Raw genomic sequence first — 17,401 nt, forward strand, 5'->3', positions numbered from 1 at the left:
CAGACAAGGTTTCCGTGGCAACCACTCGGTGTATCCCAGAAACTCGGGTGGCCACGCTGCTGTGATTGGCATGCGGTATTGTGTGCCTGCTGAGTGCGGCCACAGTTTCTGTGTGTCCATTTTTACGATGCTGAGGACAGGGCCAGCAGGTTCCAACCACTGATTTATTGGAACAACCTTGAATAAAGAAAAACACCCAGCGGTTCTAATTCACAGACACTATTCAGAGCAGAGGAGGAACGGCTTTGGCTTCTGGCTTTGATTTACCAAAGCTTTTAATCACAGATGAAGTTGAAGAAACTAAAAAGAGCTGTGCAGTACTCCTTTACAGTTTCATGGCATGGTGATGTGATTCATTGCAGAGGCCGAGATAATAGCTGCCCTGCTAATATATATATTGGCCTCGGAGCACAAGCAAACACAAACAAGTTCGATAAACGCTCGTCGTCGACTGCCTTCATTGACTCAACAGCATTGAGCTCATGAAATCTGGAAGCTGCCGTTCAAAGGGGTCAGGGCAGTGAGCACAAAAGGTTGATGCGTCTTATGCTCCCAGCGGCCACAAACACAGACGTGCACGAGGAAGCAAAAGCAAAAGGGTTTAAAAAAAAAAGGTTAAACGCAACGCGTTCAATTACACCTCAATTATAAAAGCCATTCAAATGAAAAATACAGTGCTGACGGAGAGAGAATGTGGGATACTTACACGACAGTTTCAAGACATATCTAGCAGCTGATTGTGTTTGACCACCAACAGCATCAATTGACTTTCCTTTTAGTCACATTAAAACCTGCTGATGTTGTATGTCAATCAATGTGATTACTGAGCTGTTGAAACATAATGAACATGTATTGTCCTGCTGATCACGACACATTGTTAGCTCATTAGCATCTTCTTCTCAGCATGCAATTTTCCCAGAGCCCTTCTTTATTTTCTAGTTTGATTAAAGGGACATAACACTTGTTGTCTGTATTTTTTGAGCCGTAGATTAAAAATGTTTTTGCTAAGTCGAACTAATCATTATGAAGATTACAATCCACTCTAATCATCACACCCTTGCAGATACTTTATGTTAGAACAAACACAGACCGTGTCTCAGTATCACCACTGATATGTAAATGGTTGTTAAACGCTGTGATGACCATGAAGCTGAAAGGACAGATGGGACTGAGAAGGAAATCCCATCAGTAACCCTTTCTTTCTTTCTTTATACCCTTTATTTTCCCGATAAATTGTTTTGTCTATTAAATAATAATGTAAAATACCCTGAATATTTTCCCAATGTCCAAGGTGATATATCAAATCCTCACATTGGATAATCTGGTATCAGCAAGTAATGGCCATTTGTTGTTAAATGGCCAAAAAGATTTTTGGAATTACAAAAATAGTTCTGCTGATTGACGACCAATCATCAATATGAATGAATGAGCCTGCATGTCTGAAGTTCCTATAATAATTAGTTTAACATCAGAAGTTTCCACTTCATTTTGAGTTTGGATAATGGAAATTGTTATCAAATGTATACAAGCAGAAGTTGTTGTTTTTTTAAAAGTGTGCCTACCTCAAATTCTCCTTTTGTGTACTTGGCGTCAGGAACACTCACAATCTCATCGTCACCAAACTCTGGAAAACCCTGCGAGGTGGAGGACATCAGTTTGTTTTAATGTTATGATAATTTTTAGGTAAACGGTGTTCAAATGCTGAAGAAAACGTACATTAAAGTGCCAGAGAGTCAGAACGGAGACAACCATGGCGGTCGTGGTCCTTCCTTTGCCGTTGGAGCAGTTAAAAACAAAAGCTGAGTGAGAGTCCTCAGCCAAGGAACTCTTCATGGCCTCCAGCAGCTTATCGAAATCCTGAGAGCAAGAACACACAAACAGAGTTCAGGCACAAAAACACACAAATCAAAGTGTATCTTAAGGAAATCAATCAGAGGTGTAAGAGCATATTTAATCCCAACGTTACACAGAATATTAGTTGCAACACAATTTTATAGTCATATTACATAAAGTAAATGAAAATAATGCAACATCTAACTGCTTTAAAGTGACTTATTAATCACATTTAAATGTGTACTTCTCATTTCAAATAAACATCTCCAATATTAATGTATAATAATGAAGAAAACTATAAAATACAATGTAAGAGGTTGTGAAAAGATGCAAAATAATTCAATCTGATGACCATTGAATAGTGAAGGACATTCTTAACCACTAGAGGGAGCACAATGCATATTCATAGCCACTTTTCTTGGAGAGTACACATGCTTATGATCCCCCTCACTTCATTACCTCTTCCCTGGGCGCGCTGCAGTCGGGCAGCGGGATGCGTTTGCTAACGAAGCCCTGCTGGGAGCTTTTGTGCTGGTTGAATATCTCCTGGACCGTCAGGCAGCTTTTAAACATCTTCATCTGTTTCTCCTGCTCCAGCGTCACCTCGAGCCACTTCTGAGCTCTCAGGATCTCCTCCTTCAGAGATGTCTCCAGTTTCTGCAGAACAACGAGGTCAAATACTTAAGCTTCTGATGGTAAAACTAGGGAGTCTCGGGCACTCTATGTCACTTGTCTGATTGTAACTGCCATGAGGAGCATCGTTCTCACTCTACCTCTATTAGCTGTGGGTCAGACAAAGGGATAGGAATGTGCTGGTCCATGCACGAGGGCTCTCTGGGTGTAAAGATCTGACCATTCCCTTCGAGCACCAGCTCGTCCTGCAAGTTGACCCACAGCACGTGGCCGTGTTTCCTCTTCTCATCCGTCAGGTGGGCCAAAACTACTCCGGTAGCCTGCACACACAGCAAGTTTATGATTAGACGATAAGGAGAGAGGTGGGTCGCCTGGGTCGAAACCATCACGAGTCATTCCTCTGACTCCTTTTTGTACATCAAATTATCAGTTTGATGTGGATATTTTTTGTTTTAATGGGAATGTCCAAAATCAAATCATACTAGATGACAAAAATCAAGAATTCAAATCCGGTATTCCTTGCATTGAACTGGCAGCTCTCGAGACAAAAAAAGATATATTCACTCCTTCGTACACACTCCTCAACAAAATCATCCTTTTTATTCAGTCTGCTTCAATTTGTGCAATGTGAGACTGTTTATAGACTAAAAAGTAAAAATATAAATTTCAATCACTGATTTGGACTAGCTAAAAGACTATGGCTTGTGAAAGTGCCCTAATAAGCTCAAAAGGTGACCACATGAAGAGAGAGTGTGACAATTGACGCTCTCAAGATTCCTTATACATTTTAAATCCTTCAAGGTGATGTAAGAATGCGTATGAGGTAATGTGCTGCACCTCTGATGTTGGCTGAGCCATTCCATAAACGGGCATCTTGGGCACTCGTCTGAAGTTGACCGCCTTCATCTCCTTCACTGTGCCGAGCACGTCAGGAGCCAACCACTCATCAGCCACCTGTGCAGACACACGCAGTTAATTAAACATTCTCCCATTTGAAGATGCAGATGATTACATAACTGTGTGGGAAGACTGTGAGAGATTTGAGATATTGCATAGTAAAGAGTGACATCCTGCAGCGAGCAAAAAAAAAGCATAAAAAAGGAGAACACATCAGTGCAAAGGGAGAATGCATCGATCTTCAGTGGTGTGCTCCCGATTTCCTCACCAGGACGCGGGCCCCCCTGGTGACCAGCTCGGCCGGAGCCGACAGCTCCGATAGGTCCATGCAGGCCAGTAACCTGTACAGCCAAGCGTGGCAGCACATCCACTGGCTGAAGTTGGACACAAAGGCAAGAGGATACTGCGAAAGGCAAAACATAGTTAACAGCGATTGTTTTAATGGAAACGTATGTTTTCATCAATAAAGATATTGTCACACACAAAAAGAAATACTTCACCTGTTCATGAAGGTATGCATTAAATACAATCAAGTAGAAGTAGCGCTCCAAGCTCTGCATGGTTCTGTTGAGAAAGTAGTCTTTGGTACTGCTTCCCTGAGTAACAAACAGAAGCTTCAGTGTCTTTTCAAAATAGCAGCTCATATTTTTGTGATGTGTGGACATTTTGTTTCAATATTCCCTGCATTTGAAATCCCACACATTTACCTGACAGACAGGAGAAAATGATATAATGTCACTCTCTAACGTCCTTCATCGGTTCAAGGGCCCAGATTTATTCATTGGTTCATGCATCATCATCATCATCATCATCATCATCAACCTCCTTTGATTTCTGCCTCCCTCTTGCCTTATTTAGCATCACATAAATTGAGCAGCAGAAGCAGTTGCAAATCAAGAGGCGGCTTTTGGAGAGACATTTCTGTTTGCTGTCGGCGCTGCGAGATCACAGCAACAACAACAAAAACACTTACCTGAACTTGATAATCTTCTCCGATCCCTTCCAGCTTACTCTTGTTCTCATATATTGCTTCTTTTATGTTGTGCATTTCTGAACAAAGGTTGATAGCCTGGTCAACCTGTCAGATAAAAACAGGACATTATCAACAATTTTGAGAAGCATTTTTTAGAAATCAAACTTTTACCTTTTAAGACATTGATTTAAACAACATTAATTAAAGCCCCCCTTTTGAAACACAGAACAATACTTATGTCTGATAAGGTTTTTCACAACAAATCCAGAGTCTATTAATATACAAATATTCTCAGTTTAACTGGGATGCAGAAAGATGTGTACACATTTTCTAAAAATACATATTTTGAGTTGTGTTGTGTTGTGTTGGTGTAGTTTATATCTGCTTTACCTCTTCCATAACCTGCTGTCCATTCGGCAGCTTGTTGACCAGCGACTGGATGACCTGAAACAGTGGTTTGGGCTCTGAAGCCGCTGCCTCCTCAACTCTGCAAAACAAGGTGAAGTCCAATCTTACCTGGCATCCACAAAAACGCAATTTCAAAGCGGCCTCATTATACCGTGCTATCAAACATATGATAAACTTGGATGTCTCGACAAGCTCTGTCTATCCAGATGCATTTGATTTCTTACTGCGGTTGTGAATCACCCCTCAGGCAATTCATGACCAGTGTGCCCAGGATCATGGCTAAGTTGGTGCGGCCGACGCCCACCTGGCAGTTGAAGAGCAGAGCGGGCAGCGACCGCGACGCATCGTGGCCCAGAGACAAGCTGGGGCTCTCCTGGAAAACAGAGAGCACACAGAAGACTGTAGATACACTTACATCACCGGGTGGTTAGGAAGGGTAACACTGACATAACTTTGGTTGGAAGAGTTTTGTTTTTAGAACCTGCCACACAGAGTCTTTTCAGCTTTTATCTTGAGGCTATAAATGTATTTTCGCCTGTGAATCGGCAAATCAATTCCAACTGGCTCCTAATGTCAATTTGGAAATATTTTAGTTGAGATTAGGAACGCGTGAAGAGAGGCAACGTCCTGGAAGTTTATAATTGGCGAGGAAAATATGGAGGGTTGCCATGCCTTCAATCTTTCAAAAAGAAAATGTGAGACAAGTGAGAACGACAAAAAGAAGCCAGAGTAAGACTCAGTCGAGCTCTCATCCAAACACTGTAAAGGAGCCACTTTCCAACCACAGGGACTTGGAGCAGCTGCTGCACGTCAGTCCAAAAAAGGGCAAAACAAGACGAAAAGAACATCCTATGTGAGTGAGGGGCAGGACGGAAACCAGACGGAGCAGATGACCAAAGAGCGGACATCGAGTCAGTGCAAACTGCAGGTTTTCAGCCATTTATTATATAACCATCACACTTAGCGATTAATAGCACGTACAGGACAGATTTTTTTTTAAAAAGAATACGGTGACCTTTTTGCTACCTCAGTGAGAAAGTCCAGATGCTCTCCAATATTCCATCCATTAATAACTTTAACGGGCACATCAAAACAACCTCCCATTAAGAGAAGCACAACCAAAACAGGTCTATCCAACTAGCGTATCGTGATCAACTCACCCTGAGTATGCTAACAAATGCGTCAAAGTCTTCCTCCAATGGCGCTCCCTCCATCGGTAGTGGTAATCTGTAGTACCTGCAATATAACAGATTGTTACCAGGAGTTGAACCTCCGCCTGTGTTGTGTCAATATTGCCTCACGTAGGTCATAACACACTGCACATACACATCTGACCTGAAGTTAGATCAAAATAGTGGGATTATTTACGTCCCCTTCGAAATACACCACCTGCACTGTAAACTATTCATAATCAAACATCCTGCTGCTTTCTTGAGACTACAAAACATCAAGAGTCAGAGGCGCTCTCCTCGGGGAGTAATATATTCTCTTGTGCTGGAGCTGCTCGTGACATCTTGATGAAGCTGATGCTGCTGATCTGATTGCAAGCAGGATGCTGCAATCTTTCAGTTTTAATGCTCCCCCTCTTTTCTTTTCGACAAAAGCAGAGCAACCAGCCTCTGCACAAACAAATGCCACTAATTATAACCTGGCCTGCATGTTCGACGGCAGGCAGCCACGCGTTGCTCTATCTGAACTGTAGTGTGAGCAGAGGGCTAATAAAGGAACAATGTAAACAACCTGTAGGCCGGCATGGTGAACATGGGCCTCTTATAGACCTCTTCAGTCACATGGATGTCCTCATCGCACGTGATGGAGATCTTCTGCGGCTCGTCCTTAAAGTGCTCGATGTCGTTGTAGACATAGAAGATGTTTTCGTTGAGTTTGGAAAAGTCATGGAGCTGCGGAGGAAGGGGGAGGTGGGGGTCAATACTGCTATACACATATATATGTCGCGCCACAGAAACTCATGTGGATGCTAAGTAAGTGTGTGTTCGTCACCTCCTTCCTGATAGTGAGCTCCAGCTTCTCCACCAGCTCCTCCTTCTCCAGGCCATGAAGGTTTTCGTGGAGGTTTTCCTTCCTCCTCGGTGTGTACGGCACAAAGTCGTCGTCCTTGTGCAGGAAAACCACCGGCTCCTCTCTTACACAGAAGAATATAACCTCCTGTTTGCAAAAAGCACCATTTTTTTTTTTTAAAGTAAGAGGCGGTTGCCGTCTCCCAAATACACCACTTCCAAGAGCAACTGGAAACAATCACTGTTGTCGTACAGTGTGTAGTACATGAGTAAGGAGTATGGAGGTTATGGAGAAGCCTGATGTATAATTTTGCGAATTTTATTTCAATTACGGTCAGTTTTCTAGCTGCTGTAAGCAAAGCGATTCATTTTCCACTGGTACACGTGACCGCAACTTTCTGTTTGCTCAGTTCCACAATTCAGCCACAGCCTCCACTGAGCACTTGACTCCTCAAATATTTACTGACAACATGGGGAGAAAAGAGGCCAGGCAGAGCTGCAGACACCAACTCGGGAGAATTAAGGGCATAACATCTACCAGTCAACATCAGTGTGTGTGTGTGTGTGTGTGTGTGTGTGTGTGTGTGTGTGCATGTGTGTGTGTTCTGCCTGTATAAATGTGTATAAGAAACGCAAACAAAAGTGACCTTGTGTCCTTGTGCCTGGAGCCTCTGGAGGACATGTTTGAAGCCATTCAGACTCGGCTGACCCATCCCATACAGCGGGTAGGATCCCCTCACTTGGCGGAAGTTGGGCGCTCCATAGCTGCTCGTGGTATTAAGGACATCCGCCTTGCTGTACACATCCTGGACCATGAAGTACTCCCCCTGGAAAGCAATGCAAATGTCATCTCAGAGCAGGACCCCAACACAACGTTTCTCCAGCTTTCCCTCGAGCATGCATTAATAAACATTTGTTAATTCTGCAACACAAATATATAACGATGTATAGCTTTTTAATTCTTAGTACTTCAGCCACATTGAAACATCAAAACAATTAGAAAATGGCTAAAATCGTCTTCTTCCTCTTTTTTTTTGTTATTGGTCTGTTGACCAATAACAAAATGGACACAGTCTGGTTACTCTGTTGTCTCAACAAGTTAAATTTCTGCTCTGTCGCCTTCATCTCTCCAAGATTACTGAGATTGTGTTTTAATAGAGAGAGTATGTCAACATCTTTTTCCAGCATGTGGCTGTGATTCGTAGAGGTTAACGTTAATTCCTACACTGTTGCACTTTACTGACAACTAGGCATCCAGTTCCAGGTTAGAAAAATACCTCTGCAACTAATCTCTTTAATTCACAATAGCTTTTGGCTCTTTGTGAAAAACAACCATGAAATGCAATACTATAATTATAATTTGAAGACAGAACAATGGTGCGAGCAGACTTGTTTCATTGTTCTGGAATTCGTCTTGCGGTTGATGTTTTAAAAAAAACGAGTTATTGTGTTTTTTAATAGCACTGTTTTTAGATTGTGATTGAAGAGTGTGGACGGGAGGGCCAAAACAGGAAAAGATGTGTTTTTCAAATTTGTGTGGACGAGATCTTACTGTGGGTGAAACTACAGGCCTGTAAAGACACATGTAAACAGAGGCTGTGGGTTAACACCGACCAAACACTGCATGCCTGAACAGACGCAGCAGAGGTGACAGAGCAGATCAAAGCCCTGATAGCAGGGTGACAACATTCCTGTATCAATGGCTGCCCCGTATCATAAAACGGCGCATGACAATGTTCCTATGCCACGCCGCAATTTGGACATGTGAATGTGAAAAGAGCAGACTCAGAGACAGGTGAGATGACCCCCACGTATTTCAACCGCAGCGCGGTGCGTCCTCACCTGCACCAGGTAGTGCTCCGGCATTGCGTCCGATAGCCGACCCACTTTGTAGTTGGTCTTGAGGATTTCATCGTGAATCTGAAATTCCTGTCTGAAATTATACCTTTAAAACAGAACACAACAGCAGGTCTGGATGGTTAAGAGAGGTCAATTTAATTATCAGCTACTATTTGCCAGGCCTGGATTGACAAATGAGATGATAACAGGGGGCAAACACTTGATGGGGGGTTGGGGGGGAGGGGGGATGGGGATGGCACCACAGTGATCAAAGAGGATTAACAACCAATTGTGAGAACGCGGATTCGAGGAGGGACTTACGAGATGACGACAGGTGCGACTTTGTTGGTGATAATGGACTTGGCCTTGTTGTTGTGGATGTTGACTGTCTGAAAGGGGCTCATGCTGAGAGACTGCCTGCTGTCGGCCATCCCGTTGCCATGGACACTCTCAAGCGGCGACGCTACGGAAACAGGCTGTGGCGCGGCACTGGCAGTTGTACCCATGCTCCACAAGCAGCTGTGGATCACATCGCACTTGAATGTCTCACACTTCCACACTGAGGGATATTTTTCTTCGTATATCGATCACTGATATTATGAAATAAAACCCTCTGTCGAGTAATATACTGCTTTTTTATTCATTTTCTACATTATTAATTGTTAGCCATGCTAGCAGCCGGCTTTTGGGATGACAATGTCCTTCTATCTGTCCACCACTTTGGTCCAGACTAAAATGGTTTAAGGTAATACACGAAAACATTTGCACACCTGTACACTAAATATGAAGCTACAGACAGGTAGCTTAGCTTAGCATAAAGAACAACAAAAAACGTTTTAACACTTTATTAGTGAGCGGTAATGGTGCTTGTAGGCTAATTGTTTTGTTACATTCAGAGAGAGCAATGCTAGCGCTTTGTCCCGGTTTGCAGTCTCTGTGCTAAGCTAAGCTAACTGACTGTTGCTGCTTCATATTTATCTTACAGACATGAGTGGTATCAATCTTCTCGTCCAAGTAGCAGCAAGAGAGAAATAAGAATATCTCCCCTTGGGCTGTCCTCGACTAAGGAAATTCTAGGTTGACTAACATTCATATGATTTTGTTGACTGCGTTGATTTAATTGACAGATCTGTAAATGTTTCCCCGCAAAGAATCACACAGAGGCACCACTTTAAATCTTGTGTTCACCAGAGATGTGGTCATAACTTCTTTTTTATGAAAAAAGCATTTAAAAAAACACCAATCAACTAAAGACCTGTTTGATGCCTTTGTATCTGACAAAGAGCCGGTCTTGGCTGCGTCATAACATACATCCTAAATGTTAATCATGAAATCCTGTTTTTTCTAACAAAAGCAGTTTTGTTAAGTCTTTTGAGAGGGATAGAACATGCATGTTGTATCTCTACGATTCAGTCATGGTGGCAAGACAGTGACAGTATTTGTATTTTATATAGCTTGATGCTGAGCACTCAGACCCCCACGCGAGCCAGCCACAGGCTTCAAGCAGACCTCCTCCCCTCTGAATAAACAGTGAGCTTTGCAGATACACAAACGAGTCTTCTGACAAGCTAGCAGTCAGGAGTAACACTGCTCCTCAACATCACTTATAACATGTAGCTGGTCAGGAACCTACAGCAGCAGAGCACACAGAGGAAGACATGCATGAATGCACATAAACCCTTCAGGAATACACAGAACCCTGCTGTTTGTTCCCCAACACAAACTCACAAATAAACACACGGTAACACTGGAGCTGCAGAGTGGAGCCCAAAAGTTCAGAGTCAAGCCAACATCACAATCTGCTTGATACAACCTGTGCGATCTCCAGCTTTGAGTAGCGCGGACTCTCATTGTGCAGAGAGGAGGGCATGCAGGTCAACCTTGTACTCACAGACCTTTTCATTCGGTCAGGAGATTCTCCTCTGACAACCACAACGGAGGAGACAACAATAACATATTCATTCAAAAAACCACGGGAGCAAAGACTATGATGTTTGTACAGCTTGACCTGAACAATAACTGCTGGGGTAAAAAGACCAAAGAGTAAAAAGAGCTTGAATCTCTCACCAAGTTCCATAAAAGGAAGCCGTTTTCAAGAATACGTGGCTCCTGCTGCCCAAATCTATTTGAGTCTCCACCACATACCAAAAGCATCTCCGTTGCCATAATTTTTCGACTACCACAAGAAAAAACCCAAAAGACTTTGCAGCAATCCAACAAAACTTGGATATCTTACGTGTGAGATGAGGATCGATCTGTACTTCCAGATCCCTTTCTTTGCTGCTTGTTCCCCGCCATGGTTTGTGAGAAAAGGAGTGTGAGAACTTGGCATCCAAAAAGGAATCTTTCTCCTTTGAAACCCCTTGTGCCCACCCCCAGTCGGTGGGAAACACCCCTCGTGGGAGCTCAAAGTTCACAGTCGCTTGGCACTGGGGGGAAAAAACTTCAGGAGCTGCAGCTTTCAGACAGCGTCCTCCTCGTCCTACCACCTATATGATGTTGGGGAGTAGACTCATGAAAGAGACTCAAGTCTCTACAGAGGGGACCAAAGGAAGTAGTGGTACATCTGGCAGCCAGATGGCTCAAGTTCAGCTCCCTTTCACAGGGACTGTGCACAAAGAGTCCAGATTTGTCTCTTGCACTGTACATACAGCAAGCAACAAAAAAGTACAAAAGGAGCGCCCTGGAGTGACCACTCTTTTGATTGATCGACCAGAAAATGTATCCTTCTCTTTAACGCGGCTTACGGCTTATCAAATGAGAGGACGTACTGCTTTTATTTGTTTTTATAAACCTGTACATTTGATCTCTAAGAACTATTTTGTTGGTGGTAATCCTCTGATCGGGTGTGTGGACATAACTCGTTCTAGATAGATAGATAGATATATACTTTATTAATCCCCAAGGGGAAATTTGTTGTCATAGTAGCGCCCAACACTTTACAGACATCAAATGGAATAGACTAAATAAACTAAACACAGTTTCTCTTCCTACGGTTTCTTCCCTTTTTAAAACTTTAAATAGTGTTTTGGGGGTTTTCCTGATCCAAACTAAGAGTGTAATGAGAGAGCGTGTTGTATGTTGTACAGATTGTGAATGCCTTTGAGGAAAATGTGTGATTTTAGGCTATTCTTCAGTAAAAACTGACTTGAATTAATAGTAATAAAACAATCAGTTGTTACTGTCATGTTTAGTTGTAGTATTAAACATGCTATACAATGTCTTCTGTGTCTCCTTTACTTTCTATTTCAACTAAAAACTGAGCTTACAGTCTTTGCATTCCTCGCCGTAAAGGGCCTTTACACAGCAAACTCTTTTCAACCTTTTAGGACATTTAATCAGTAGGTTTCCTTTACCCTCCACCACAGTCATGCATGATAATATGTATGTTCCTATGGGGCTCAGTCGAAGGCTATGAAACACTCTGATAACACATTCTCCCATCTCTCATCCACACAAAAACGTCCACTATTTTATCCAATATGGAGATTTTATTTGTAAGATGTCTGAGAGTTAAATGAGGCTAACTCACGGACGCTTTGATTTAACAGCCCTCCAAAAGAAACGTGGCGTTTGTAATGCTGCTGCACACACACACACACACACACAGTCGCTTGCTCACTGAAACTGGTACATTGAAAACCCTGCTCTGTCTTACCTTAACAGCCTGTCACCTCTGCTGCGAGACCATGTTGCAAACACATTTTGATACGGAAGTTGTTGCTTCAAACAAGCTTGACAGACACACTGACTTCAGCATGGGCAGGCCTGGTCTAGCAGGCAGGCGGGCAGCATGGGCGGAGGCCTGAGTAGAAATAGACCTCAGTCATAAACATCCTCCTGGAGATCCAATCAAGGCAACTCATCAGAGAGGCTGTTTATCCCACATGTCAACCAGAGGAGTGTTTGCGCTGCTTGTGAAGCCAATAAAACGACAAACCCGGCGCAAAATGTGTACGACTAAACAAAAAGGAGATGATCTTGAGTTCACCTCTGAGTGGCTTTTTTGCCAGCCAGGCGGTCAACAGCAGGTCGAAGTTAGCCAAAGGCACTAATATTTAAATTCACAAAAAGAAGAAGGACCATAGAAACGGGTCCCTCCTGCCAGCCTACCAGCATTGCTCCATTCAGGACAGGCGCATTTAAATTCAGCCGGTGCACCAACTTTGCTGTAGCAACGTCTTCAGACAAAAGGGCCTGAGTGCAGACAGGAAGGAGCGTGCAGCTGCAGGATGCATCTGCTGGTGGCCCCGAAGGAAGGATGCAGAGCACTCTTCATTCACAAGAGATGCAAAGGGTTCAAGGGAGATGGGTATCATTTTGTAACGCTTAGGAGATCTTTCAACACAACCTCCCATATCGAGGTGGAGAAGAGAACCGCCAGCCTGGCAGCGAGAACCAATGAGTTCAGTGCAACGTGCTTACTTGCCAACATTGCTCAACATATTCAAGGATCCTTGGCATTTCTGGTCTCCACGGAGGCCGCTCGCTCAGACTGCCAATGTTAAAGTCTCAAGGTCTGCTGGCTGCACAAAACGGCATAAAATAATGACAGAAAAATATGAATACAATATAAGAAACGTCAATTTATGTTGCTTCGGATGTCTGATGACAACGTATGCAGGAATGTACAAAAGACTTTGAGTGTTGTTCAAGAACCTGATCTAATGTATGCCAATTAGAGGTTTAGTGTAATCCAATCCTTGTCTTATTCATAACAATGACACAATGTCCCACAGTCTCTCACTCATCACAGGATGCTAGACCACCGAACCATTCAATACAACCCAGTCACACCGCCCCCAGGCCGAGGAAGTGTAAGCACACCTTGACAGGAAATGCTTAGTTGTACTCTCTGAAACTTCCTCCCCGCAGCTGCGCACATATTTCACCAATGAGGTTAAGGGTTGCATAGAGCCGTGATTCCACAGGACATCACTAGTTCCTGAGCTAAAATATCAGAGCTGCGCGGAAATGAGCTCAGTGCTTCCTCTGCAGAAAATCTTGTTTCTTTTCCTTCAACTGTTCCAGAGATCTCATTGTGAATTCGTGTCAGTTTACAGCTCTTGTGTTTGATTTTGACCGAAATAAATTGCCCAACAACAGCCTGTTCATAGGAAAATACTGTAGAAAAAAGGAAGCCATGTGAGGCATTGTTCATTGACTCAACGTCCACATCGGATGCAACTACCCACAAATAGCTTTCGCTGTGCAAGACAGATAGTCCAGATTAACAGGCTGGGTGCACAAACTAACAACCAACTTCTTCTTCCACTTAAAGCAGCAAATCTACTGGGACTCCATGAGTGACACAAAAACAAACTATGCTACTGCATTGACCGAGGTATAAATCACAAGAATGACCTTTAGCCTTCGACATTCTTGCTTTCATCGCAGCTTGACAATGAGCTGCTAAACAGGGTTGTGCAAGTCTATATTTAAAACCCTGCCTGTCATTTATTTCATTTTCTAAATAGATGGCAATTTTATCCCCCTATGATTTTGTGGCTGCAGTATTGTGGCTTTCATTTTTTTCCGCAACCCCGACGTCTGACCACAACATTCTGTCAGCAGCACCAAGTCTAACTGACGGCATTTATATTAGTCGCTGCCTCAGAGAGCCTCTCCCTGGACAGTGTTTACACCAATTTGTGAATATGTTTCGCCACACAGAGTGAAGTGGTAAACTTGTGTGCGTGTAAACACGATCTGACTTCGCAGCTGCGTTTTCTAAGTTGGCGTGGGAAGCTCAAGAATCCTGTCAAACAGGCGCTGGTCCTGTGGTAACAGAACGAAAGATGATAAACACTTCAGAGGCATCACATGCCATGAAGAATGTAATCCGTGTTGCTATTTCAACATCAAACATGACTGGTATTATGAAAGAATGTGTTCAACCAAAGGAAACCTCTCTGCAAGAGGGAAGGTAGCTGTTGTATTCTAAAGTAGATCATGATGATTTTTTTGTTTGGACACGGTTGCATAGTGTTGTCTTAAATAGTAGGAGTAGGAGGAAAGAAATATAAAATCATGCCCCGATATCTGAAATGATATTTAAACAACGACATACGTTTCCTTTTGCATCCATCCGAAACATACTGATGATAGCAGCAACAAGCCTGCAGCAGGACTCAAGTACACAGAGAAGTATCCCAACTGTACCTGACAGCTGATCAGTCCACCATCCGAGAGGTGCTCGAGTCTCTAAAGGCACACAATGAAAAAAACCAGAAAATAATGGATGAAAAATAAGAAGCAGGCAGCGGCACCAGTCTCAGTCGGCCATCCTCGCTGGCATCTCTCTCTCTGATCTATGAGGCAATTCGTCTCTTCCCACTGATCACACTACGGCAGGCGGCGGTCTCGCATCATTAAGGCGTCCTTATAAAGCGAGTCAGTGAACATGTCCCAGACAGATCCCAGACAGTCTGCACAAGGGGGGGACGGGGGGACGGGTCAGCTCTGAGGAGGTTTAGATGGGTGACGGCATGCCCCCTTGTTGTTTTTTTGTTATTTTTTTGTATGCATCCCCGGTGCATGAGGTGCAAGGCTGCTCATGCATGCTGGGATTTGGGTGTGCAACGGTGAATGTGTGTGTGGATGTGTGAAGAGGATGTGGAGGCGGACCCAGAGAGGCTTACTCATCATCCAGTTGGCTATCCAATCACTACCGGAGCCTCCTGGGAGCACAATGCCTCCCACACATGGCAGACCTTTTAACAACCGTCTCAAACACACAAATTAAACCATCACTTATTAAACGTATTACAATCAGCTGCAGCAGTTAACCCTCTCTGACATAACGCAGTGTAGACCTGCCAGGAGGCTGACAATCAGTAACAACTGCACACAGATGACATCACGTAAGCCTAATTCACTACTATGCTCTAATTACTCCATTCATTAGCGGTTAACACGTGCCATGTTGAAGGCAAACAGGCTTACAGCTGGGCAAACACTTAGATTTAAGCTTGAGGTTCAGCTGCAGTGGGCTGTGTGCTCTCCTTCTTATAGTTGTAACCCGGAGGTCAGACCATCTCGTCATGCACTGAGTGTCCTATTTCCTTCATGCGGGCAGTATAAAGCAAGAACAAAAGCAGACAGAATCCAGTGATATTATACCTGCACATAATTCCCTCATTCACATACCTGAAAACAACTATACTAGACTACAAAAAAGTAAACAGACAACAACATCAAGTTTATTCTGTGACTGACTGACTGCGAGAATATTTTCTGACAAAAGTGTGTGTGATCAACAGTCTGTCACAAGACGACGTCCAAATCAAGAGTGGTTTTCGAGATGTGCGCGTAAAATCTAGTGCTGCCACACCTGTTCCTTCCTTCCTGCAGCAGCGCAGGCAAAGACTCAGTGAAACAAAACCCTCCCATTGCCTGCAAACGGCAGAACATCAATGAATCAATCCAGTGAGTGAGCAATCAGGCACATGATCTCCTTTTCTCTGGGGATTTTGTAAGCGCGATGACAAATATCAGGAAACAAGAAGCTATCTTAATAGATGTCACTAATAGATACTGAATATAAATGAAATAAAGCAACACTGAAGCTACCAGATGAGGCTTCTAGTTACTCTGACAGGTTAAAACCATTCATTTCCTTCCGATTGATTCATTAGATGGCGATAAAGCAAAGCAGTTTGGATGTTCTGCTTCCTCTCTTCCAAATGTCCCCAATGGAAAAAAGAGCATACAGCTAATATCACCTGTCTTATCCGAATCCTTTCTCAGGTCTGGAGTCTGTCTTGCCCCTAAAAAGCCAATTTGCTAAAAGCCTGTTAACAGCAACAGGAAAGGAGGAGATAGTAAACGAAACAATTTCACCTTAGCCAAAGTTCAGCTGCTACATGCAGTGTGAGAATGATGGTCAAATAACTATGGATGAAATATTAACTTGCTAAATGTTCTTTATTCTCATGCTATATGTGGACATTCTTGAATATATTCCTCTTATCAAGATACGCCTTGAAGAAATAGCTCAATCATTTATGATCCAAGGTGTCCATTCATCGAGGGGTTTCATGCTCTCACTCTTGATTAATTGTGATGTCCACGGTTTGACTTTAGGAAGATGAAATGATAACAAGATCCCTCCAGGAGTTACATTTGGGGGATATTAAATGTGGGGGATATTAAATATCCACTTGAGTCCAGTGAGCAAATATGACACCTTGTGGTAAACATTATCCATTGCACTCTGGCCAAGATTTCAGGTACTTTAACTTCAAATGGGTGTTTATGACTTAAAGGCTGCACATTTGTATCAAAACAGTCAAACTAATAGATCAAATCAACTATTTGTCATGTTTTTTTAAGAAACCCTGGGTTTGAAGTCTAACTGGACCCCTGTTTTGATTATTTCTGTTCCCAAACAATGTCCCTAGGACCCATAAATAGCTCATAATAAAACAACCTTTAAAATCAGCAACCTTTTGAGTTAGGTCTAGGGGTAGTAAAGCTTCTGTTCTATTCCTCTTATCAAGATAAGCCTTGAATAAATAGCTTAATCATTTATGAGCCATGGTGTCCATTCATCGAGGGGTTTCATGCTCTCACTCTTGATTAATTGTGATGTCCACGGTTTGATCCGCCCTCTCGCGCTTGTCAAGAGCCAGTTTCTGTCTTCCCCCAGGATGTGAGGTAAAGTTATATGAGCAGAGATGACTGATCCCAGCTGCACGGATAAATCAAACAACAGCCGGGACGACAATACATCAAAGGGCATGCTGTGCTTTGGACATGTCCTACTTTACATCACACCTAATGGGAAGAATGAACATGT

At 43.1% G+C, this 17,401-nt stretch overlaps 1 protein-coding gene across 3 annotated transcripts in view; it reads right to left on the reverse strand.

Annotated features, from left to right (window-relative positions):
• pald1a (phosphatase domain containing paladin 1a) overlaps positions 1-17,401 on the reverse strand; it is a 46,216-nt gene that overhangs the window by 27,624 nt on the left and 1,191 nt on the right. The window contains exons 1-17 of one of the 3 annotated variants that reach the window (XM_034559007.1): positions 14,764-15,185; positions 8,923-9,120; positions 8,605-8,707; positions 7,410-7,589; positions 6,746-6,910; positions 6,485-6,645; positions 5,905-5,980; positions 4,969-5,117; positions 4,727-4,823; positions 4,337-4,441; positions 3,864-3,959; positions 3,632-3,766; positions 3,304-3,420; positions 2,607-2,786; positions 2,293-2,490; positions 1,717-1,857; positions 1,563-1,634 (exon numbers count right to left, since the gene is read on the reverse strand). In XM_034559007.1, coding sequence (XP_034414898.1) covers positions 1,563-1,634; positions 1,717-1,857; positions 2,293-2,490; positions 2,607-2,786; positions 3,304-3,420; positions 3,632-3,766; positions 3,864-3,959; positions 4,337-4,441; positions 4,727-4,823; positions 4,969-5,117; positions 5,905-5,980; positions 6,485-6,645; positions 6,746-6,910; positions 7,410-7,589; positions 8,605-8,707; positions 8,923-9,107 — 2,160 coding nt within the window. In that variant the 5' untranslated portion in view covers positions 9,108-9,120; positions 14,764-15,185. Of the gene's footprint in view, positions 1-1,562; positions 1,635-1,716; positions 1,858-2,292; positions 2,491-2,606; positions 2,787-3,303; positions 3,421-3,631; positions 3,767-3,863; positions 3,960-4,336; positions 4,442-4,726; positions 4,824-4,968; positions 5,118-5,904; positions 5,981-6,484; positions 6,646-6,745; positions 6,911-7,409; positions 7,590-8,604; positions 8,708-8,922; positions 9,121-12,259; positions 12,327-14,763; positions 15,186-17,401 lie in introns of those variants that run through there. The other 2 variants (XM_034559009.1, XM_034559008.1) reach the window with 2 other exon arrangements.

Source organism: Cyclopterus lumpus, chromosome 19 (assembly GCF_009769545.1).
Source record: "Cyclopterus lumpus isolate fCycLum1 chromosome 19, fCycLum1.pri, whole genome shotgun sequence".
Classification (NCBI taxonomy): domain Eukaryota; kingdom Metazoa; phylum Chordata; class Actinopteri; order Perciformes; family Cyclopteridae; genus Cyclopterus; species Cyclopterus lumpus.